Source organism: Cnephaeus nilssonii (genome assembly GCF_951640355.1).
Source record: "Cnephaeus nilssonii genome assembly, chromosome: 8".
NCBI lineage: Eukaryota > Metazoa > Chordata > Mammalia > Chiroptera > Vespertilionidae > Cnephaeus > Cnephaeus nilssonii.
Window position 1 is genome coordinate 101,557,546 of NC_137079.1, and position 22,270 is coordinate 101,579,815.

At 41.7% G+C, this 22,270-nt stretch overlaps 1 protein-coding gene across 2 annotated transcripts in view; it reads left to right on the forward strand.

The window, feature by feature from the left end:
• The window catches only part of POSTN (periostin), a 56,467-nt gene extending 36,550 nt beyond the window's left edge, over positions 1–19,917 (forward strand). For both annotated transcript variants that reach the window (XM_079779333.1, XM_079779334.1), the window contains 5 exons: positions 700–789; positions 3,173–3,262; positions 4,517–4,594; positions 17,175–17,216; positions 19,758–19,917. In XM_079779333.1, the coding sequence (XP_079635459.1) occupies positions 700–789; positions 3,173–3,262; positions 4,517–4,594; positions 17,175–17,216; positions 19,758–19,795 (338 nt within the window). In that variant the 3' untranslated portion in view covers positions 19,796–19,917. The remainder of the gene's footprint in view (positions 1–699; positions 790–3,172; positions 3,263–4,516; positions 4,595–17,174; positions 17,217–19,757) is intronic.
• Positions 19,918–22,270: the final 2,353 nt, after the last annotated feature.

Consider the following 22,270-nt stretch of genomic DNA (forward strand, 5'->3'; position numbering starts at 1 on the left):
GTTGTTACAGAATAAGTTAAATGTACTGAACTTTATTTTTCTTTTCCTCTATGAAATAGTCTTGATTAACTAATGTAGTAATCAACTTTCTAACATTCAAAATTATTTTCTACGGAAGCAAAATCATTTTGCAAGTCAAATACAACACATTTAACTTTTGCATTTGAAGGATTATTACTTAGTAAATTTTTCCATCATTCACATATAGAAGGTAAGTACACAAATTTGTTTAGCCATAAAACCTGAATTTAGTATCTTAAAAGTAGGCATACATTTGGGATTTTTAAATGTTCAATCTTATGCTCATTAGATTAAAGAGTCTAAGATAGTCAGTAATTAAAATTTAATAAGGAAGCAGTAATAGATAATCTCAGAATGGTAAAATAACACTAGCAATAATTAGAACAACTCAAATTTATATATACTGTATGATTCACAAAATAGAGTCACATATTTCATGTGATAATGAATGGATATATTTACAAATCAATTTAAGCCCTCTTGCAGATGAAAGTAATTTTAATAGAATACCAAATATTTCCTAATTTGAAGAAAATGGGAATTGTTTAAAACTGAATTCATAAAGTCTGAAATAATTTTCATGTTTGAGTAACACCAAATGTTGAAATAAATTTATCGTCCTGGTAAATTTAAAGGACTACTTAACATGATAATTTGTTTCCTAAAACAATGTTTCAGGACCCACAATAACAAAGATGAAAATTGAAGGTGAACCTGAATTCAGACTGATTAAAGAAGGTGAAGCAGTAACTGAAATAATCCATGGAGGTGCGTTATGTATGTTTCCTAGTGCCTGATTGGGATCTCTATGACTATTTTAATCACAGGAATTGGTTTAAATATATTGAACATCTGATGTTTTCTCTTGGCTTGTGTTTTATGTAAATCATGGGAATATTTTTCTCAGTTATGGGTTCTTATTAGCCTGTCAAATAAAATATAGATGACCTTTAATTGATCTAGTTGGAATTAATTTAACCATTAAGCCACCAGGTTCAATAAAACTGTCATTATTTCTCCACATGCAGTGATGATTATGAAATACTAGAGGCTTGGTACACAAAATTTGTGCACGGGGGGATGTCCCTCAGCACAGCATGCACCCTCTCCAATCTGGGACCCCTCGAGGGATGTCCGACTGCCCATTTTGGACCAGGATCAGGCCTAAACTGGCAGTTGGACATCCCTCTCACAATCCAGGACTGCTGGCTCCCAACTGTTCACCTGCCTGCTTGCCTGATTGCCCCTAACCACTTCTGCCTGCCAGCCTGATCACCCCCTAACTACTTCCCTGCCAGCCTGATCAATGCCTAACTGCTCCCCTGCCAGCCTGATTGCCCCTAACTTCCCTCCCCTGCTGGCCTGGTTACCCCTAATTGTCCTCCCCTGCAGGCCTGGTCACCCCCAAGTTCCCTCCCTGCTGGCCTGGTCACCCTTAACTGCCCTCCCTTGCCAGCCTGGTCACCCCTAAATGCACTCCCCTGCTGGCCTGGTCACTCTAACTGCCCTCCCCTGCCAGCCTGGTCATCCCTAACTGTCCTCCACTGCAGGCCTGATCACCCCCAACTGCCCTCTCCTGCAGTCCTGGTCACCCCTAACTGCCCTCCCCTGCTGGCCTGATCACCCACAACTGCCCTCCCCTGCCGGCCATCTTGTGGCAGCCATCTTTGACTACATGGGGGCTGCCATCTTATGTGTTGGAGTGATGGTCAATTTGCATATTACCTATTTATTATATAGGATAATGATGACAATAATTTCAACAAAAGGACATATTGGACTTAGAAGAAAAAAATTTCCCATTGTTTTAGACTGACTAATAAGCCACTGTTAAGATTATCATAGAGTTCTCATTCTAATAATGTAGAACTCTCTGGATTCTCACTAAATACTCATTCCACAGTCAGGAAACAAATATGACATGGAGAGTTAGCTTACTAGATGCCCTTTACCCTTACCCAAGATTCAGGACATAATTATGAATTTTCAAACATCTGTTGATCTGAATTTATTTGAGTTCTGTCCCCAAAATAATTGCAGTGGAACCTCGATTCTCAAATTTAATTCATTCCAGAAGGCTGTTTGAGAAGCAATTTGTTCAAAAACAGAATCATTTTTTTCTTATTAGAAATAATTAAAATGAATTAATTCATTCTAGACCCCCAAATAATTCCCTGTTGTGTCCTTTATTATTTAGAGTACATGTCTAATGTACTGTTTATTCTATAAATAAATACTTCTTTTCTTAAATTTATCAAACCACCCCCTACTAGCCTTAATGAAATCACTTTCAGCACTCATTCCAGGGGTGTCTTTCAGGTCAGTATGCAGCATCTTCCCTTTTTCACGTATCATTGCCTCTGAAATGCTAGTACCAGCTAACTGCTTTTTCTTTATCCAAATCAACAAAAATTTTTCTACCTCTTCAATTGACTGAGATCATTGTTTCATGAGTACTTTCACACCTTTAGCAACACTTGATGGCCTCTTTATATTTTAAAATTGTGCGAATTCTCCATCTAGCCAGCAACAATACAACAACAATAATGCCAAAAAAAATATTCCCAGCATAATTTCCTGAGATGTTAACAACAGGAGGTTTCGAGGTAAACTGACTCATACTCTCACAGTCTCTCATTTGTTTGTGACTTGAGAGATGTATTTTTTAAATATATTTTTATTGATTTCAGAGAAGAAGGGAGAGGAAGAGAGCGATAGAAACATCAATGATGAGAAAGAATCATTTATCGGCTGTCTCCTGCACACCCCACACTGGGGATCGAGCTGCATCTGGGCATATGGCCTGACTAGGAATCAAACCATGACCTCCTAGTCCATAGGTCAATGCTTAACCACTGAGCCACGCTGGCTGGGTGGTGAGAGATGCTTTTTTTTCATGCTGATATATCAGCATGAAAGAGCTGTTAGGTCAAAAACTGAAGTTTTGTTTCACAAACAAGACATTTTCCTGTGAAATAATTGGTCAAGAACCAAATTGTTCGAGATAGGAGATGTCTGAGAACCGACTTTTAATTGTATAATTAAGTTATAAATGGTATTGTTTTGAGAAATACATTTACTCATTAAAATATCTAGCTTTTGACATCATGAGGATGACAAATCAAATGCCTTTTTCTACCCCTAATTTCAGAGCCAATTATTAAAAAATACACCAAAATCATTGATGGAGTGCCTGTGGAAATAACTGAAAAAGAGACAAGGGAAGAACGAATAATTACAGGTAATCTTTAATTCCATAGATGGAACTGTTCCTTAGATTATAAAGATACAACTACAGTTAATTCTAAAATATCTCTATAGGAATTATTATATCCTGAAAACCCCCAAAACAACAATCATAAAGAATATATGCACCCCTATGTTCATAGCAGCATTATTTACAATAGCTAAGATCTGGAAACAGCCCAGGTGCCGATTAGTAGATTAATGGGTAAAAAAGTTTGAGACATTTACATAATGGAATACTATGCAGCAGTACAAAAGAGGGATCTCTTATCCTTTGGGACAGCATGGAGGGACCTGGATAGTATTATATTAAGTGAAATAAGCCAAACTGAGAAAGACAAATATCACATTATCTCACTTATTTGTAGAATCTAAAGAACAAAATAAATTGACCAACAATATAAGACCTGAAGCATGGAGGCATGGAACAGACTGACATACTTTGGTGTGGGGATTAGGGACATGAGAAGAGATAAACCAAAGAACTTATATATACTTACATGCATAGCCCATGGACAAGGGCAATAGGGGGGTGAAGACCTGGTGGGGTAGGTAGGGGCTGGAAGGACAGAGGTAAATGGGGGGAAAGTGGAAGACATCTGTAATACTATCAACAATAAAAGTATATCTTAAGGAATAATTATTAGAGTAACTAAGTCATTTTCATGGTGGTTATTGAAGTAACTTTATTTTTTTGGCAGATATAATATCATTCTAAATGTGTAATCTATATTTTTCTCTGAGTTGGAAATTTGTAGACAAATCTATAAGCATTCGTTTTTATTATGTGCTTCTTACACATTATATAATGTATTAGTATAGCCTAGAACCAAAACCATTCCCTCTTTTGGTTTTCCATTAATCTTAAGGTCTACTCATATACATACCAGAATATATGCAAGTATGTATAAAACAATAAATAATCTCAGTAAACCTCTATATCAGTCTCCCACCAATAAATTAGCCTAAAATTCTGAATACAACTATTCTATAAATATTTGTTTAAATGAGTTATTGGCAACTATAGCCCATGCCGCTTACTTATGTAATAAAGTTTTATTGGAATACAGTGTCAATTCATTTATATAATGTCCATGGATATTTTCACAGTATAGCTACTAAGTTGAATAGTTACAACACAAGCCATATCACCTACAAAGTTTAAAATGTTTACTATCTGACCCTTTACAGAGGAAGTTTACCTACCCCTGTATTAGTCATATTTTTTTTTTAATTGTCTTTCCTTTAGGTCCTGAAATAAAATATACTAGGATTACTACTGGTGGTGGAGAGACAGAAGAAACTCTGAAGAAATTGTTGCAAGAAGGTCAGCATACTAAAAAAAAAATAAGAATATGACTTTACCTAAGCTGTCTGTAAAGACTAATCTTGGAGTCTTCATATATATATATATATATATATATATATATATATATATATATATATATATATATATCATTTCTTTGTTTAAGTTCTATACCAACATAAGAGAAAAAAAATCCAAACATATAGAATGAAACTTAAATGACAGTCACATTGATTGTTATGTTGCATATTTGTTATATATTGTTCAACAGATTTATAAGGAAACAGGCTTATTGAAAAACAGCACTAAAATCTGAGAAAGAACCAAGTGTTGGTCTGGAATTCATAGTTGGGCAGATGTGTTTATATCAGGTCTCCTGTCTTCTTGTTACATAAACCAATTTCTGTGGTAAACATGTACCCTCTCAGAGGTCACCAAAGTCTCCAAACTCATTGAAGGTGGTGATGGTCATTTACTTGAAGACGAAGAAATTAAAAGACTGCTTCAGGGAGGTCAGTAAAGGAGAAACAGCTAACCCACTAACAGGTGTGGTGCTGAATTCTTCAACTTTTTAAAGACTGAGCATTCACAATTGTTTTAAAGATGGCATCATGTGTTATCTTAACAGATTGATTTGTTCAATGATAGTTTATTTATAGCTATAAAGAAATTATAACTAGTTTAAGCGATCTTTAAGAAGTATGGTATAAAGCTTGAGGAGCACTGAATATCTTTTTGCTTTGATACACATAATTATAAGGGTATTTTAAGTATGTGAAAAGGGGAAACTTTTAAAATTGGTAGTTATTTGAACAAACCCAAATTGACATACATTTTATATTTTAAAAAATGTATTCACTGCTCCCACAAAAATAATACAAGTCATGTTTATGGAATCTTTAAGTTCATAGGTCTAGAAAAAAAACAGTGCATTTAGTCATTTTCTTGCCTAAAACTGCATTCTTGGGAATGTGTATCTGTTTCTTTTAACAGTCTGAGTGATAATCTATATCTGGGAATGTAAATTATTTTGCATATAATATTAATCTTAATCTTTAAAGTATGGAATGTTCTCTGTCTGTGCCATTAAAGGGACCTGCTTTTAAAGGCAAAGGAGAAAAAAAAATTTAAAATCTTATGCAAACTCTAAACAGTAATTATTTGAAGAAATAATAATGTCATAAATATAATGCAGATCATTTTTATTTGAATAAATTAATTTCTAGTTCCTTTTATTAAAGATAAAATGTTGACAGGTTGTCTTAGAGAAACAAGTATTTAAACTATATAGGAATATCAAATAGTCTCCTTGAAATATACCATGAATTGAGAACATTTGAAAATGTTTAGCCAAAGTATGGTCCAGATGATTTTTCCTGCTTAAATTTTTAAAAATTGTATCACTCTACCCAAGAAAACATAAATTATCTTGGGACCATGTGTAATCATTGCTTTTTTATTCCTTATTTTAATACAGATAAAAATATCTTACATAGTATTAAAACTGTTCAGCAATAGTAAAAAGAAATAATTTTTATTCAAACAGTAATTGAATTTCCCCTCAATAGAAAGATATGTATCTGAAATATGTAAGATTTCCTTTCAGACTCCCAGGGATATGTTACACAGCCAACTCTCTAAAGGAGTCAAAGTTTCTGTAAGATCTAATGCAGACTTCACTCATCCACCTCCAAAATCTTAATAATCTGCCAAGAAAATATATTGATTTGAGTCAAGCGGCAAAGACATTATGAAGATTAAATTAAAATCTTTTTAAATTTTTTAGTCCTTGCCACATTAAATAGCAGTGTAGAATGGCAGTGCTTCTTATTTTTATTTTATTTTTTGAATGTATCTTTAGAGAATTAATCAGTTAGTAGCTGTACCTGTGTATATTGCTTTAATTTATTTAGGTTTAAACTTTATGTTAGTATGTTTTCTTTCCTTTAATAAAGTCCTATTAACAAGTCTATTATAAACTATGAATTACATTCTCAAGAATAGCTTTACTCAAGAAAAGAAGATAACCTGCTGCAAGTTAATAATATTCTATTTTTAGTTAATAGACTCTTCCTTAACTCCTGTTTCTGTTAATTGCAGAGGTTGATTCCTTTAGTTTCCACTATATGGTTTTTCTGCATATCTATAAAGCATCAGTTTCCACTATTCCACACCATAAATTTTATTAAAACATTAGAAGCCCGGTGCACAAAATTCGTGCATGGGGGGTTGGGGGGACAGCCCAGCCTGTACCCTCTCCAATCTGGGACCCCTTGAGGGATGTCTGACAGCCCATTTAGGCCCGATCCCACCTGGGACAGAATCACTTGCAAGGCATGTGTTTGGGGCCCACCTTATAATTTCAGACGTCCCTCTCATAGACCAGAGCTGCTGACTCCCAACTGCTTGCCTGCTTGCCTGCCTGATTGCCCCTAACAGCTTCTGCCTGCCAGCCTGATCACCCCCTAATCACTACCCTGCCAGCCTGATTGATGCCTAACTGCTCCCCTGCCGGCCCGATCACCCTTAACTGCCCTCCCCTGCTGGCCTGGTCACCCCTAACTGCCCTCCCCTGCAGGCCTTGTGCCTCCCAACCGTCCTCCCTTGCCAGCCTAGTCGTCCCTAACTGCCCTCCCCTGCCGGCCTGGTCACCCCTAACTGCCCTCCCCTGAAGGCCTTGTGCCTCCCAACTGCCCTCCCCTGCAGGTCTGGTTGCCCCCAACTGCCCTCTCCTCCAGGCCTGGTCATCCCCAAATGCCCTCCCCTGCTGGCCTGGTCTTCCCCAACTGCTCTCCCCTGCAGGCCTAGTCACCCCCAACTGCCCTCCCCTGAAGGCCTTGTGCCTACCAACTGCCCTCCCCTGCTGGCCTGGTCTTCCCCAACTGCTCTCCCCTGCAGGCCTAGTCACCCCCAACTGCCCTCCCCTGAAGGCCTTGTGCCTACCAACTCCCTTCTCCTGCAGGCCTGGGTCTCCCCCCGCCCCCCCGAACTGTCCTCCCCTGCAGACCTGGTCGCCCCCAACTGCCTTCCTCTGTTGGTCCAGCCACCCCTAAATGCCCTCCCCTGCTGGCCTGGGTGCCCCCAACTGTGCTCCCTTGCAGGCCTGGTCCCTCCCTAATGCCCTGGCCTGCTGGTCTGATTGCCCACAACTGCCCTCTTCTGCCGGCCATCTTGTGTCCACATGGGGGCGGCCATTTTTGACCACATGGGGGTGGCCATCTTGTGTGTTGGAGTGATGGTCAATTTGCATATTACCTCTTTATTATATAGGATTGCCAAGGTTTTTCTTTTTATCAGTATAATCAGTATAGCTATTACTACATATCTGGATATTGATTGGATATGCTAGTTATTTTTCCATTCCTGTAAAATCATTAGGTCATCCCTGAGTCACAGTATCCTCTTACCTAGCTCTTAAGAGACAGTGATTTATAAATACGCTGGTATTAATAGCAATTAGGTCATGGCCAACCAGTGTGGTTCATTGGTTGAGCACTGACCTATGAACCAGGAAATCATAGTTTGACTTCTGGTCAGGGCACATGCCTGGGTTTGGGGCTCAGTCTCCAGTAGGGAGCATGCAGGAGGTAGCCGATCAATGATTCTTTCTCGTCATGAATGTTTCTATCTCTCTCTCCCTTTCCCTTCCTCTCTGAAATTAAAAGAAAAAAAATAGGTCATGGAAGACTGGCTTTTTTTCCTTTGAGAGTCTAGATCAGTGATGGGCAACTTTTTGAGCTTGGTGTGTCAAACTTCGCCAAAAAACTGAGCATAACTCGGGTAGTGTGTCACTTTGAGGAAAAAACTAACTCCAAGACTCTAGTCACAAATGTTTCATCCTCAGGAGCAGCAAATGTTTCATCCTCGGCATGCGGCCGCGTGTCATCAGAAATGGCTACACGTGTCAGTGCTGACACGTCTGTCATAGGTTCGCCATCACTGGTCTAGATAATTGATCTATATCCAAACTCTGGTCCTTATCTCTAAGCTTGGAGTTTTCTATCTGAATTGCTCATATTGTGGTACATTTGGATGAATTGGGTACCAATCACTGAAGTCATGACTAAGTGGTCCCCTTGGTACTAGTATTATGATTTTTCACTAAAATACATTAGGTCCCTTAACTAAAAAATATGTTCTCACAAAATGCATCAAGTTTTTCATTCTTATCTTAAGCAGAACTGCATTTACCAAAAATACTAAAGCAATTAAGGAAGAATATCAAACTATGGAGAAAGGAACCAAAAAGGTCATGGAAGGTTTTGACAAATCTGACTATATAACCTGTAAAGATTTATGGCCTTTTTTAGACAATAGGGGATCAGGTTGGAGATCTGACTCCCAATCTGGGATCCAACTCAAACTAACTTAAGTAAACTGATTTTTTTTGGGGGGGACCTTGGTTCCTTCTTCTGAAAAGTGGGGCAAGTAATGTTACCTACATCTAAATGAGTTAATGTATGAAAAGTGCTTGGAATAATGTGCAGCACATATGAGCTCCCAGTAATGCTAACTACTATCAGTATTTTGGTCAGTGAACATTAACCTGGTCAATGTAGTAATATTTTACACCCTATTTTAAATTTCCAAAGTAATAGTCATATACAAATGCAAAGATCTCACAAATATTTGAACTGACATGCTTTGCATGTTTCACAAAACATGTGGTAGAGAAAGGGCCTTTGTTGGTACCATTTTGCTTCTCTAAACATGCCTTGTTACAACTCTTACTCAGTTTGAGATAGCAGGGTGCCCCTGGGAGGAACTCTGATTTTGTGCACTTTATTCACACTTTTTTCTAATGATGTTTGTTTGCCACGATGAACACTTATTTTGATATTGTCATACCAAAATAGTAATGAATTAGCAAATTAGCTAACTGGATGCTCAATTAGATACTATCAAGTGATTGGAAAAAATATCCAAGTGTCAGTGCTAATTATTAAAAGTAATGTTGTAAACACTTCTCTGATCTTGTTATAAATTGTACAATAACTTATTTGGAATTTAACAAGTCCATTATAAAAATGGTCTTATTCACTATTTAAAGGTTGTATCCCATTTTTTTCTTGACAATATTTTATAAGCCATATTTTGTTATCAAATAATTCTAAAGTTAAGAAATTTATCAATTGGAACATATTCTGTAATTTAGATTTTCCTATCTCACATAAACTTTACTCCACTATCCAATTTAATGAAGTTTTCCACAGTTCTGTATTTTATGATGGCACTAATATGGTGTTAAATCATATACATCATATATTCTGTGGAGAGGAAAGACATGTTGGAAATCTGCCACATAGAAATAAAATACGTAAAAAGAAATTTAAAATATTTATCTTTCACTTGGTGTCATATAGCCAAAATTACTGTTAGTGATAGGTTCATGCCTTACCTTTTATGGAATACTAGAGGCCTGGTGCACAAAATTTGTGCACGGGGTGGGGGGCGGGGCGGGGGTTGTCCCTCAGCCCAGCCTGCAGCCTCTTCAATCTGGGACCCCTCAAAAAATGTCAGGCTAACGGGCTGATCAAGGGAAGGCACCAGCCCCATTACCCCACTGCTGCAGCCACTGCCAGCCACTGCAGCCTCCAAGGTGTTTTCATCAACATGGACTCCAGTCCCTTCACTGTGAAAAAATTACAACTTTCTTTAGGCATTTTCAAGATGTATCTTTCATACGATATGACATTTCTTTCTTTCTTTCTTTCTTTTTTTTAATCCTCATCTGAGGATATGTTTCCATTGATTTTTAGAGAGTGTGGAAGAGAGACGGAGAGACAGAGGGAAACATCAATGTGAGAGGGACACTTTGATTGGTTGCCTCCTGCATGAGCCCTGACCTGGGCCCTGGTCAGGAAGGAGCCTGTAAACTAGGTACATGCTCTTGATCAGAATCGAACCCGGACTCTGCAGTCGGCAGGCCGAGGCTCTATCCACTGAGTCAAACCAGCTAGGGCAGGATATGACATTTCTTAGCCCCTCCAGTAGCGGACCTTCATTTTTTCCTCCAGGAGTGTGGTGGAAAAACCCTAGATCACCTTCTTGGATTCTTATAACCCAAATTACCAAGAACACTGCAAGTGGTGGCCTACAGGGAGCTTAGCCAATGAGCTGTCAGAAAAGGTATTTACTCTCAAACTGGTTTGGCTCAGTGGATAGACCGTGGGCCTGCAGACTGAAGGGTCCCAGGTTTGATTCCTGTTCAGGGCATGTACCTTGGTTGGAGGCACATCCCCAGTGGGGAGTGTGCAGGAGGCAGCTAATCGATGTTTCTCTCTCATTGATATTTCTGACTGTCTATCCCTCTCCCCTCTTCTCTGTAAAAAAAATCAATAAAATAAATATATTTTTAAAAAGGTGTATCCTCTGCAGCTCATGCAGCCCCTGGGTTGTGTCCACTGGGCTAGGGGCATGTCCCTGCCGCCCGGTGGTGGCTGCTGGGGTCTCCGCACAGTCCAGAGGCCAGCAGCCATCCCCCTGTGGAGAGCGCTGGGCTGGGGGCGTGGACGCGAACCACCACTTGGTGCCAGAGCTTGGAAAGCCTGGGAGCAGGGCGGGAACATCCCTGTTACCTAACACCCCTGAGGCCAGCAGCCAACCCCACCATGGGCACCAGGCTGGGGCATCCAGGGACTCTGGGCAGCACGCAACGGTGGCTGCCAGGGTCTCGGCACACCCCAGAGGCCAGCAGCCAGCCCCCTGTTGTGGGCACTGGGCTGGGGGTGTGGACCCAAACTGCTGCTTGGTGCCAGAGCATTTGCAAGCATCTGGGGGTGAGGCAGGAATGTTTCTGCCCTGCCAGGCCGCTTGGCGCCTGCACCCATAGGCTCAGAGTGGCCAGGGGGCATTCTTGGACCCCTGCCGCTCAGGACCTAAGGGCGGGCCTACAGGCTAGGAGCGGCCTGGGTCGGGAGGATGTTTCCGGTACCCAGGCTGCTCAGTGCCTGCATATGCAAACTAACCACCATCTTTGTTTGGGTTCATTTGCATATTCGCTCTGATTGGCTGTGGGCGTAGTGAAGGTATGGTCAATTTGCATGTTTCTCTTTTATTAGATAGGACTAGAGACCTCATGCATGAATCCTGTGCAAGGGTAGGCCCTCGCAGCCACCCCAACGGCTGCTGCTTCAGCCCTGACAGACCCAGCTTTGTCAGGAAGGTCATCCAGAAGGTCATTCTGCTGTTAGGCCTTTCAGTCGATTTGCATATTACACTTTTATTATTATAGACTAGAGGTCCAGTGCACGAAATTCATGCACTTGGAGGGGGGGGCGTCCCTCAGCCTGGCCTGTGCCCTCTCGAAATCCGGAAGCCCTGGGGGATTGTCCAACTGACAGCTTAGTGGGCCTAAGTTGTCAGTCAGACATCCTTAGCATTGCCACGGAGGCAGGAGAGGCTCCCACCACTGCCGCTGTGCTCGCCAGCCATGAGCCCAGCTTCTGGCTGAGTGGCGCTCCCCCTGTGGGAGCACACTGACCACCAGGGGGCAGCTCCTGTGTTGAGTGTCTGCCCCTTGGTGGTCAGCGCACATCACAGTGACCGGTCATTCCACCATTTGGTCATTTGCATATTAGCCTTTTATTATGTAGGATACACTGTAGATGAGGCCCTCTAGAACCATAAGAAATGCAAAAAATTCACTATTAACTCATTCTCAAATTGGCCCCACTTAAAATCAATTTGACCCCCTGTGTGGTGTGTGCTGCACCTTGGGAACCACTGGGCTTGACACTTGTCCTCTCTGAGCATCATTTCTGAATACATACGCATATACCATAGAGATTGTAATCTCTTCTCCACCTACCTCACTGGGTTGTCATAAGGAGGTTTTGAGCTAATAAACCTAGAAATGTTTCATCAAGTAAGTGATGTCTAAATGGGAAGGAATTGTTATTTTTAAGCCCATGGGTACCCTTGCAGGTAGCAGGTGCTGATTAGGGGAGGAGGGCATGATTGTTTCCCGGGACTGTAGCTATGGAAGCTTTGCAGAGGATTCTGCAGACCTCAGACGGGTGGGCTCTGGCCAGCATCCCTGTAGCTATAGTCGTCTCTGGAGGTGCTGGTGGGGGTCAGGGCATTAGGCGGACGCTCAGGGGGCAGCAAGGCCCAAGGGGGAGTAACGATCAAACCTCCCTGTTTGGCACAATTCTATATATTGTAAGTGGCTGTTTCGCAGTTGTACCTGCTCAGGGCAGGGCTCCAATCTCCTGGAGTGGGGTGGGGGCCATGCCAGGGTGGAGCCAGGTGGGTTAGGAGGGCAGGTTTAGCTGTACCCCCATCGAGGTTCAGTGCACTTCTACAGCGGAGACGGCGCTGCTGCTTTGGGGGGGGGGGGGGTAAGGGTCTGACCCTGGGGGGCCACTCAGGCTTTCCTCCACCCGGTCTGGAGTTGTAGGGAGGATTGGCGTGCCTGGCGCCAGTGGAGGGGGCCCAGCAGCGGTGGGCCACGGGCCCTGGGTGCCTTGGGGGCGCTGACGGGTGGTCGCCGGCATGTTATTGTTGTGGGCGCCCCTGGCAGGGATGGCGGGGGAAGAGATTGGGAGTCGGAGGTACAGGCTGAAGCTACCCCCAAGGCTGGGTCTTCTCCCCATCAGGTCAGCCTCCTCGTCCTCCTGGGGTTTCTGGGGCTGGGGTAGTATGTCTGCCCATCCCCCCAGGGATGCAGGAACTGGGGTAGGGTATCTAATGTAGGGGGATTGGAAGAGCTCCCCGTGGCCACTTCCTCTTCCTTCTTTGCAGTTCAGGCTCCTGTCAGGTGCTCTCCTCAGACCCCCAGGAACTTGGCTCCAGCCGCCCACCCCCTGCTGCATGCACAGCCTCCTGCTGGTCTATCAATATGCAAATTGGTCATTACTGTGACACCGCTAGGATCAATTAGCATATTATCTCTTTATATATATAGATTAGAGACTTCATATATGTATATATATTAGAAAAAGTTTGACTTAATTATCTAATATAGATTATTTATAAAAATCAAGAAGTCAAAATTTGAAGAAAAAATAAAGGTAAGCCAAAATATGAAGTCGCTGTAGGAACCTATTTGACCTCAAATGATCAACAACAAAGTGAAAATGGGATGTTATGCCTCCCAGGTAGAGCTTATGGATGAATTACAAGAAAAACAAGGGAATTTAGAAATATATTTTTTCCAATTATTTTATTAAGGTATTATATGTGTACATATCTTACCATTGCCCCCACCCCCACCCCACTCCCATATATGCCCTCACCCCTCAGAGTTTTGCGTCCATTGGTTATGCTTATATGCATGCACACAAGTCCCCTGATTGATCTCTTATCTCCCCCATCTCTCCCTAACCTTCCCCCTGTAATTTGACAGTCTGTTTGATGCTTTACTGTCTCTGTATCTATCTTTTTGTTCAATTTTATAATGTTCTTTATTATCCATAAATGAGTGAGATCATGTGGTATTTTTCTTTCATTGACTGACTTATTTCACTTAACATAATGTTTTCCAATTCCATCCAGGTTGCTGCAAATGATGAGAATTCCTTCTTTTTTATGGCAGCATAGTATTCCATTGTGTAGATGTACCACAGTTTTCTGATCCAGTCATCTGCTGACGGGCACCTAGGCTGTTTCCAAATCTTAGCTATGGTGAATTGTGCTGCTATGAACAAAGGGGTGCATATATCCTTTCTGATTGGTGTTTCTAGTTTCTTCGGATATATTCCCAGGAGTGGGATTACTGGGTCAAATGGGAGTTCCATTTTCAGTTTTTTGAGGAAACTCCATACTGTTCTCCACAGTGGCTGCACCAATCTGCATTCCCACCAGCAGTGCACGAGGGTTCCTTTTTCTCCGCATCCTCGCCAACACTTGTCGTTTGTTGATTTGTTGATGATAGCCATTCTGACAGGGGTGAGATGGTACCGCATTGTTGTTTTGATTTGCATCTCTCGGATAATTAGTGACGTTGAGCATGTTTTCATGTGTCTCTTGGCCTTCCTTCTGTCTTCTTTTGAAAAGATTCTATTTAGGTCTGTTGCCCATTTTTTTATTGGATCATTTATCTTCCTTTTATTAAGTTGCATAAGCTGCCTGTAGATGTTGGAGATTAAACCTTTATCAGTGATGCCATTTGCAAATATGTTCTCCCATGCAGTGGGCCTTCTTGTTGTTTTGTTGATGGTTTCTTTTGCTGTGAAAAAGCTTTTTATTTTGATGTAGTCCCATTTGTTAATTTTCTCTTTAGCTTCCATTGCCCTAGGGGCAGTGTCAGTGAAGAATTTCTTTTGGCATATGTCTGAGATTTTGCTGCCTGTGGATTGCTCTAGTATTTTTATGGTTTCCCGTCTTATGTTTAAGTCCTGTATCCATTTTGAGTTTATTTTTGTGTATGGCGTAAGTTGGTGATCAAGCTTCATTTTTTTGCATGTATCTGTCCAATTTTCCCAACACCATTTATTGAAGAGACTGTCTTTATTCCATTGTATGTTCATGCCTCCTTTGTCAAATATTAATTGAGCATAGTGGTTTGGGTCAATATCTGGATTCTCTATTCTGTTCCATTGATCTATATGTCTGTTCTTGTGCCAGTACCAGGCTGTTTTGAGAACAGTGGCTTTGTAATACAGCTTGAAATCTGGTATTGAGATCCCTCTTACTTTATTCTTCTTTCTATGTTATTTCACCTCTTTCATTTCTGATTTTGTTTATTTGGGTCCTCTCTCTTTGCTTCTTGGTGAGCCTGGCTAGAGGTCCATCAATCTTGTTTATCCTTTCAAAGAACCAGCTCTTTGTTTTGTTGATCTTATGTATTGTTTCTTTGGTCTCTATGTCATTTATCTCCGCTCTGATCTTTGTTATTTCCTTCCTTCTGGTTACACTGGGCTTTTCTTGCTGCGCTTTTTCTAGCTCTTTGAGTTGTAGGGTTAAGTAATTTATTACCATTGTTTCTTGTTTTTTGCAATAGGCTTGTAGAGCTATGAACTTCCCTCTCAAGACTGCTTTCGCTGTGTCCCATAGATTTTGGATTGTTGTGTTTTCATTGTCATTTGTTGCCATGATGTTTTTTATTTCTTCCTTGATCTCTCTGGTGACCCAGTCCTTGTTTAATAGCATGCTGTTTAGTCTCCATGTGTTTGATTTCTTTGGATTGTATTTATTGTAGTTGATTTCCAGTTTTATGCCACTGTGATCTGAGAAGATGCTTGATATAATTTCTATCTTCTTGAATTTGAAGAGACTTTGCCTGTGACCCAGCATATGGTCTATCTTTGAAAATGACCCATGTGCACTTGAGAAGAATGTATATTCTGTGGCTTTGGGGTGAAATGTTCTGAAGATGTCAATTAATTCCATCTGGTCTAGTGAGTCATTTAAGATTGCTGTTTCTTTGCTGATTTTTTGTTTAGAGGATTTGTCCAGTGGTGATAGTGGGGTATTAAAGTCTCCTACTATGATTGTATTGCTATTAATCTCTCCCTTGATATCCTCCAGGAGTTTTTTTATGTATTTGGGTGCTCCTATATTGGGAGCGTATATGTTTACCAGAATTATTTCTTCTTGTTGGATTTCTCCCTTTAGTATTATGAAGTGGCCTTCCTTATCTCTTGTTATGGCATTTACTTTGAGGTCTATTTTGTCAGATATAAGTATTGCTACCCCTGCTTTTTTTTTATTTCCATTTGCCTGAAAGATATTTTTCCATCCCTTCACTTTCAATCTGTGTGAGTCTCTTGTTCTGAGGTGGGTCTCTTGTAGACAGCATATACATGGGTCGTGTTTTTTTATCCATTCAGCTACTCGATGTCTTTTGATTGGAGCATTTAGTCCGTTTACATTTAAAGTTATTACTGAAAGGTATTTGTTTGCAGTCATATCTATTTTTGTGTCTGTATTCCTTCTTACCTGTTTATTTCTTCTTTTTACAGTATTTTAGAAATATTTTACAACTAAAACAGCCCAAAACTACAATTATAGACACTTGAAATTCTTAAAAATAATTTTTTATTATTTTTAACTAGGTATTTTTTTAATGGCCTTGTAGGATTAGAAGTAAATCTGGAGATATGTAGGCACACATTTTATGAATTTCTTATTTTCTTATTTCTAGAGTTATTAGGCAAATGATATTTTGTTGTCTTCATGTACTAAAAGGTAATCATAAATTAATTTACAATGATAATTCACAGAGACAGAAGTCTGATAACATTACAAATAGAAATGAATGGATATCTTTGGGGAGGTACTTCTGCTAAACTTTATATAATGTGAAATATCCCTTCATCATAAAGTCATGCTTTTTTTAAAAAAAAGGTGAAAAAAATCATGTAAGTGATATACTCTTTGCAGAAGTGGTACATTATACAGAACTCCAAATGCCATAATGAAACAAAATATTTTGCAAATGGTGAAAATTCATTATGATTTGTGGGAAATAAGTTTCTGTTTTGTCTGTTGCCAATGCAAAGTCTCATGTTTGTGAAATTCACTACTACAAAAGAAAATCTACACACTTAAGTGCTGTTTATTTAAAACTTTATGCTTTTCTGCTTAACTGTGGTCTTCTGTCTGATGCTGGCCATATTTTCAAATTTTTTTTTTAACTACAACTATTTAATTTTAGACACACCTGTGAAGAAGATACAAGACAACAAAAGAGTTCAAGGTAAATGTATTGACTATAGTAATATACATATTAACACATGAGTTGTTAAAAGAAACCAAAGAAAAGGAGAGTGCTTTCATATATTTTACTAGAGGCCCGGTGCACGAAATTCATGCATGGGGGTAATGGGGGGGGTGTCCCTCAGCCCTGTCTTGGCCTGCAAAGACGCCAGCATCCCTCACCCTGGCCTCTAGCTAGAGGTTCATCCCCTCCTTCTGCACAGCCTCTGGGAAGATGCTTGTCCTGGGGCCTCCTCAGGGCCCCGGCCCACGATGCCCTGCAGCTCAGGTACTCGGGGGCTTGGGCTTTCAGGTCTGGCTTCCTCACCTGGCATGGTGAGCATCAGCTGCCATGGGAGCCTTGCCTTAGGAGTCGCCCCCTTGGACCATACTACTTGCAAGTGTGGCGGGGGGGGGGGGGGGGGTGGCCTCGGTGGCAGTGATTTGATGTCTGTAGCGTGCCCGCTGACACCCCCCTGCCCCTCGCCGCTGCTGCCGCCACCGCGGCACCAAGCTGGTCCCATCTGGACTGCTGGCTGGGGCTTCCAGTCTGCGACTGGGGCTGATGGGCTGCGACTGGGGGCTGCAGGTGGAGGACCCCGGCACCCATAGGGCTCTGTCAGCATCAGGAACTGGAAAGATCCATTTTTCTGGTTCCTCCCCTGCCACGGGGACGCTGAGCTCCGGGCACCACAGGCCCTTTCCCTCCCGCCACAAGGCAGGCCAGGGCGTGGACTCTGGGCTCCCGGACTCTGGGCTCGCGGCCCCAGAGTCCCCTTCACTCCCGCCGCACAGCTGTGGCGCAGATGCTGAGCTCACACCACCACTGGCGACGCGAGCTCAGCGTCCCACTCCCAGTCCTCTGGCCAGAGACCCCTCCACGGCCAAGGAGCAGATGCTGGGCTCCCGTTGCTGGGGCAATGCCTCCAGCATATGCTATGGGCGCCACCATTTTTGTCGTGGAGTGATGACTAATTTACATATTACTCTTTTATTATATAGGATTGGACTTTGTTGTCTGTTAGGGAGAACAGTTAGCCAATAAGGGGGCAAAGTATTTTGATGGCAAGAAGATAAATTGTTTATGTTCTGCACTATTAGTAAAGTCTAAGAATAACAAATATTAAGGAAAAGCAATTATACTCATCTAAAGGGCTAGATACATTGAACCCTTTAGGAAAACTCAAATAGAGTTAATATGGAAAGAAATCCTTAAATATCAAAGCTAAACCAAAGTAAGTACAGGACTGAACTCTGTAAAATGTTATTTTTTGAGATGAGACTAGAGTTGAAGTATAAACACTGTCCACATATAGGAAATTGTTAATATAACTGTACAAAATTTGATATCATTTGTAGATTACATATACATAATTTACTCATATACACTGAGTGGCCAGATTATTATGATCTCTGAATGCATAATAATCTGGCCACTCAGTAGAGGCCCGGTGCATGAATTCGTGCATGGATGGGGTCCGGCCAACTTGGCCAGGGGGCGGGGACATGGGTGGTTGGCCGGCCTGCCTGCTGGTTGAACTCCTGGTCGAGGGGACGATTTGCATATTAGCCTTTTATTATATAGGATATACACTGAGTGGCCAGGTTATTATGCATTCAGAGATCATAATAACCTGGCCACTCAGTGTTTATACCCCCATTCAATATAATATTCTTTATAACTATGTTTATGTGCACTTTCTAATCTTCCATTTAGGTTTCCTTACATTCTTTTACATTAAAAAATTAAAGATTCCCCTTATGGAACTTGAAATAAATTATAAATTTGGAATTTCTAAAATAATTACATACTGGTAGTCAAAAGAAGTTACAAGTCTTATAAATGCATTATAGGCATATCTGATTTTAAGTTAATCCAATACAGATATTTGAAATTAAATAATGAATGATACATGTAATTTTTAATTAAAATTTATCAGGTATTTCTTCTGAACTTCCAAATTCATTCAAATTTTCTAGAGAACTAAAATCACCACTTTAAATTATCATTTTCATATACCTTTATACAAAGTATAACCTTGATTTTATCATCATAAATGAAGGAAATTATTAAGAAACTAGAGGCCCAATGCATGAAATTCGTGCACTCGGTGAGGGGTGTCACTCAGTCTGGCCTGTGCCTTCTCGCAGTCCAGGAACCCTCAGGAGATGTCCAACTGAGGCTTAGGCTGCAGAGGTCGGACATCCTTAGCGCTGCTGCAGAGGTGGGAGAAGCTCCCGCCACCACTACTGTGCTCACCAGCTTGAGCCCAGATTCTGGCTGAGTGGTGCTCCCCCTGTGGGAGTGCACTGACCACCAGGAGGAAGCTCCTGCATTGTGTCTTCCCCTTGGTGGTTAGTGCAAGTTACAGCAACCAGTCATTCTGCTGGTCATTCCACCATTCAGTAAATTTGCATATTAGCCTTTTATTATATAGGATATGGTCTTTTATAGATATAGTTATACATAGAATATCATATTTTTAGACTCTAATGTTTCATTATATTTACTATATATATGTTCTCCCTTCTTCTTAATCAGGATCTAGAAGACGATCAAGAGAAGGTCATTCTCAGTGAAAATCCAGACCAGACGGCAAAGTTTATATAACCCTAAACCCTGATATTAAAGAAATATTATGAGAACCACTTTGATTTCAGGAAATAAACCATCACCACAAATAAAAAATCATTGAACAATTCTGAATGTAAATTTAATTCTTTTTAATTAGGAAAATCAGGGAAATTGTGGACTTTACAATCTCAATTTTGAGATGGGAACTGAGGGAATTCAAACACCTTACAGGCTTTTACATCTTGACATTAAACATTCTGACCAACTTCGGGATCCATCAAAGAAAATCCTTATCACTGGATTTATTACAATTCAAATCTCAGTGGTGAGCCATTATCTTATTCAGAAAATTAAGCCTTGAATTTATTTAGTGGGTAGACAAAATGTATGCAATCAGTTACTCTCCATAAAAAACTAACTCATAGAAAACTAGAGGCCCGGCCGAAACCGGTTTGGCTCAATGGATAGAGCGTCGGCCTGCAGACTCAAGGGTCCCAGGTTCGATTCCGGTGAAGGGCATGTACCTTGGTTGCGGGCACATCCCCAGTGGGGGGTGTGCAAGAGGCAGCTGATCGATGTTTCTCTCTCATCGATGTTTCTAACTCTCTATCCCTCTCTCTTCCTCTCTGTAAAAAATCAATAAAATATATTAAAAAAAAAAAAGAAAACTAGAGGCCTGGTGCACAAAATTTGTGCACGGGGTGGCAGGGGGAATCCCTCTCAGCCCAGCCTGCACCCTCTTCAATCAAGGACCCCTTGGGGGAGGTCCGACTGCCAGTTTAGGCCCCATTCACAAGGCAGCAACAGTTAGACATCCCTCTCGCAATCCGGGAGTGCTGGCTCCTAACTGCTTGCCTGCCTGCTGGCCTAATCGCTATCTAACCGCTCCCCTGATGGCCCCCAATTTTCCTGCCCTGCTGGCCTGATGGCCCCCAACTGCCCTCCCTGCTGGCCTGATGGCCCCCAACTGCCCTCCCTGCTGGCCTGATGGCCCCCAACTGCCCTCCCCTGCCCACCTGATTGCCCCTAACCACCTCTGCCTCAGCCCCCACCACCGTGGCTTTGTCTGGAAGGAAGTTGGATGTCCAGAAGATGTCTGGTCACCTAGTCTAATTAGCATATTACCCTTTTATTAGTATGGATGGTTACTGAGCAGTCCATTCTGGGGAACATGGGGAAGTGGCCTTATGACTCAGAGACCAGGGACTCGACAGGAAGCTGGGAGGTCTGGTCTCACTCAGCAGAGGATGGGCCTGGGATCATGGGTGAGGCCTGGACTGTGTTTAGCTCCAAGGAACCTCACTTCTCCAGGAACCACTTGCTCATTGGCCTCCCACACACACCCCGACATGGGTTCAAACACGCAACCTTTCAATGTACAGGACAAAGCTCCAACCAATGAAGCCACTTGGCCAGGGCAGTTATTCTTAGCTTTTATTTTATTTTAATTTTTTACTCTTTTTTATTAAATCTTTATTGTTGACAGGTTTACATAGGTCCCCTTTCCCCCCATTAATCTTTTCCAGACTACAACCCCCTCTAGGCCCTCACCACCCCATTGTCTGTGTCCAGGGATGATGCATATATGTACACAGACCATGGGTTGATCTCTTCCCACCCACCCACCATCCCCCGCCTTCCCTCTGAGGTTCCACAGTCTATTCATGCATCTGTGTATCTTTTTGTTCATCAGTGTATTTGGCTCATTAGGTGTTAAAAGTGCTCTGGTTGTGATCACTTGGGTTTTCTAAAGAGTCAGTCATATCATGTACAAATCTTTTTTCTTTTTCCAAATATACTTGTGGACACATTGGGAATATAGACACCAGAAATAGAAGTCTGTGAATGAGTTGGGAATAGGATGCTTTTTCTTTCGTGATGTTGTGTACATGACCCTGTGCTCCCGCCGTGTTGAGAACACTGAGTACTCTGGCTGCAGGGAAGCTCTCATTGCCAACTCATCCACATAGAGCCATAGCCTCCCTCTCCATCAGCCGCAGCTCCCAGGACAGATGCATGCACCCTCAACAGAGGTGGGGGCACTTGGCCACCTCCCGCAGGCTTGCCCCCTATCATCACCCGGTTGGGGCCCACCTTCTGCATATCACCTTCTTGTTCCTACTCCCAGGCCATTCCATGCACTTCCTCTCAACCAGCCCCCTCTCTCCTCCCGTCATGTCCAGAGCCCCAGGTGCTGCCCCTGAGAGGTCTGTGACACTCCCTACCGGACCATTTCATCTCATTCTTTCATTGTGTCCAGTGTTTTTTCTGCCTTGTTAACTTGTTTGAATCTGAACAGAAATGGCTCCATCTTCTATTTCATTTGTGTCCTTTCCACCCCTAAGTTAATGCCATGTCCTTAGTATGTGGCTATGAGATGTCTCTATGACTGAGCTAGGAAACCTTTCATGTTTCTCTTTCCTTTTCTTTCATCTCAGGATAACTGAGCTCTGTGGTTTGTGTGGGACCAAAGGCTCTGG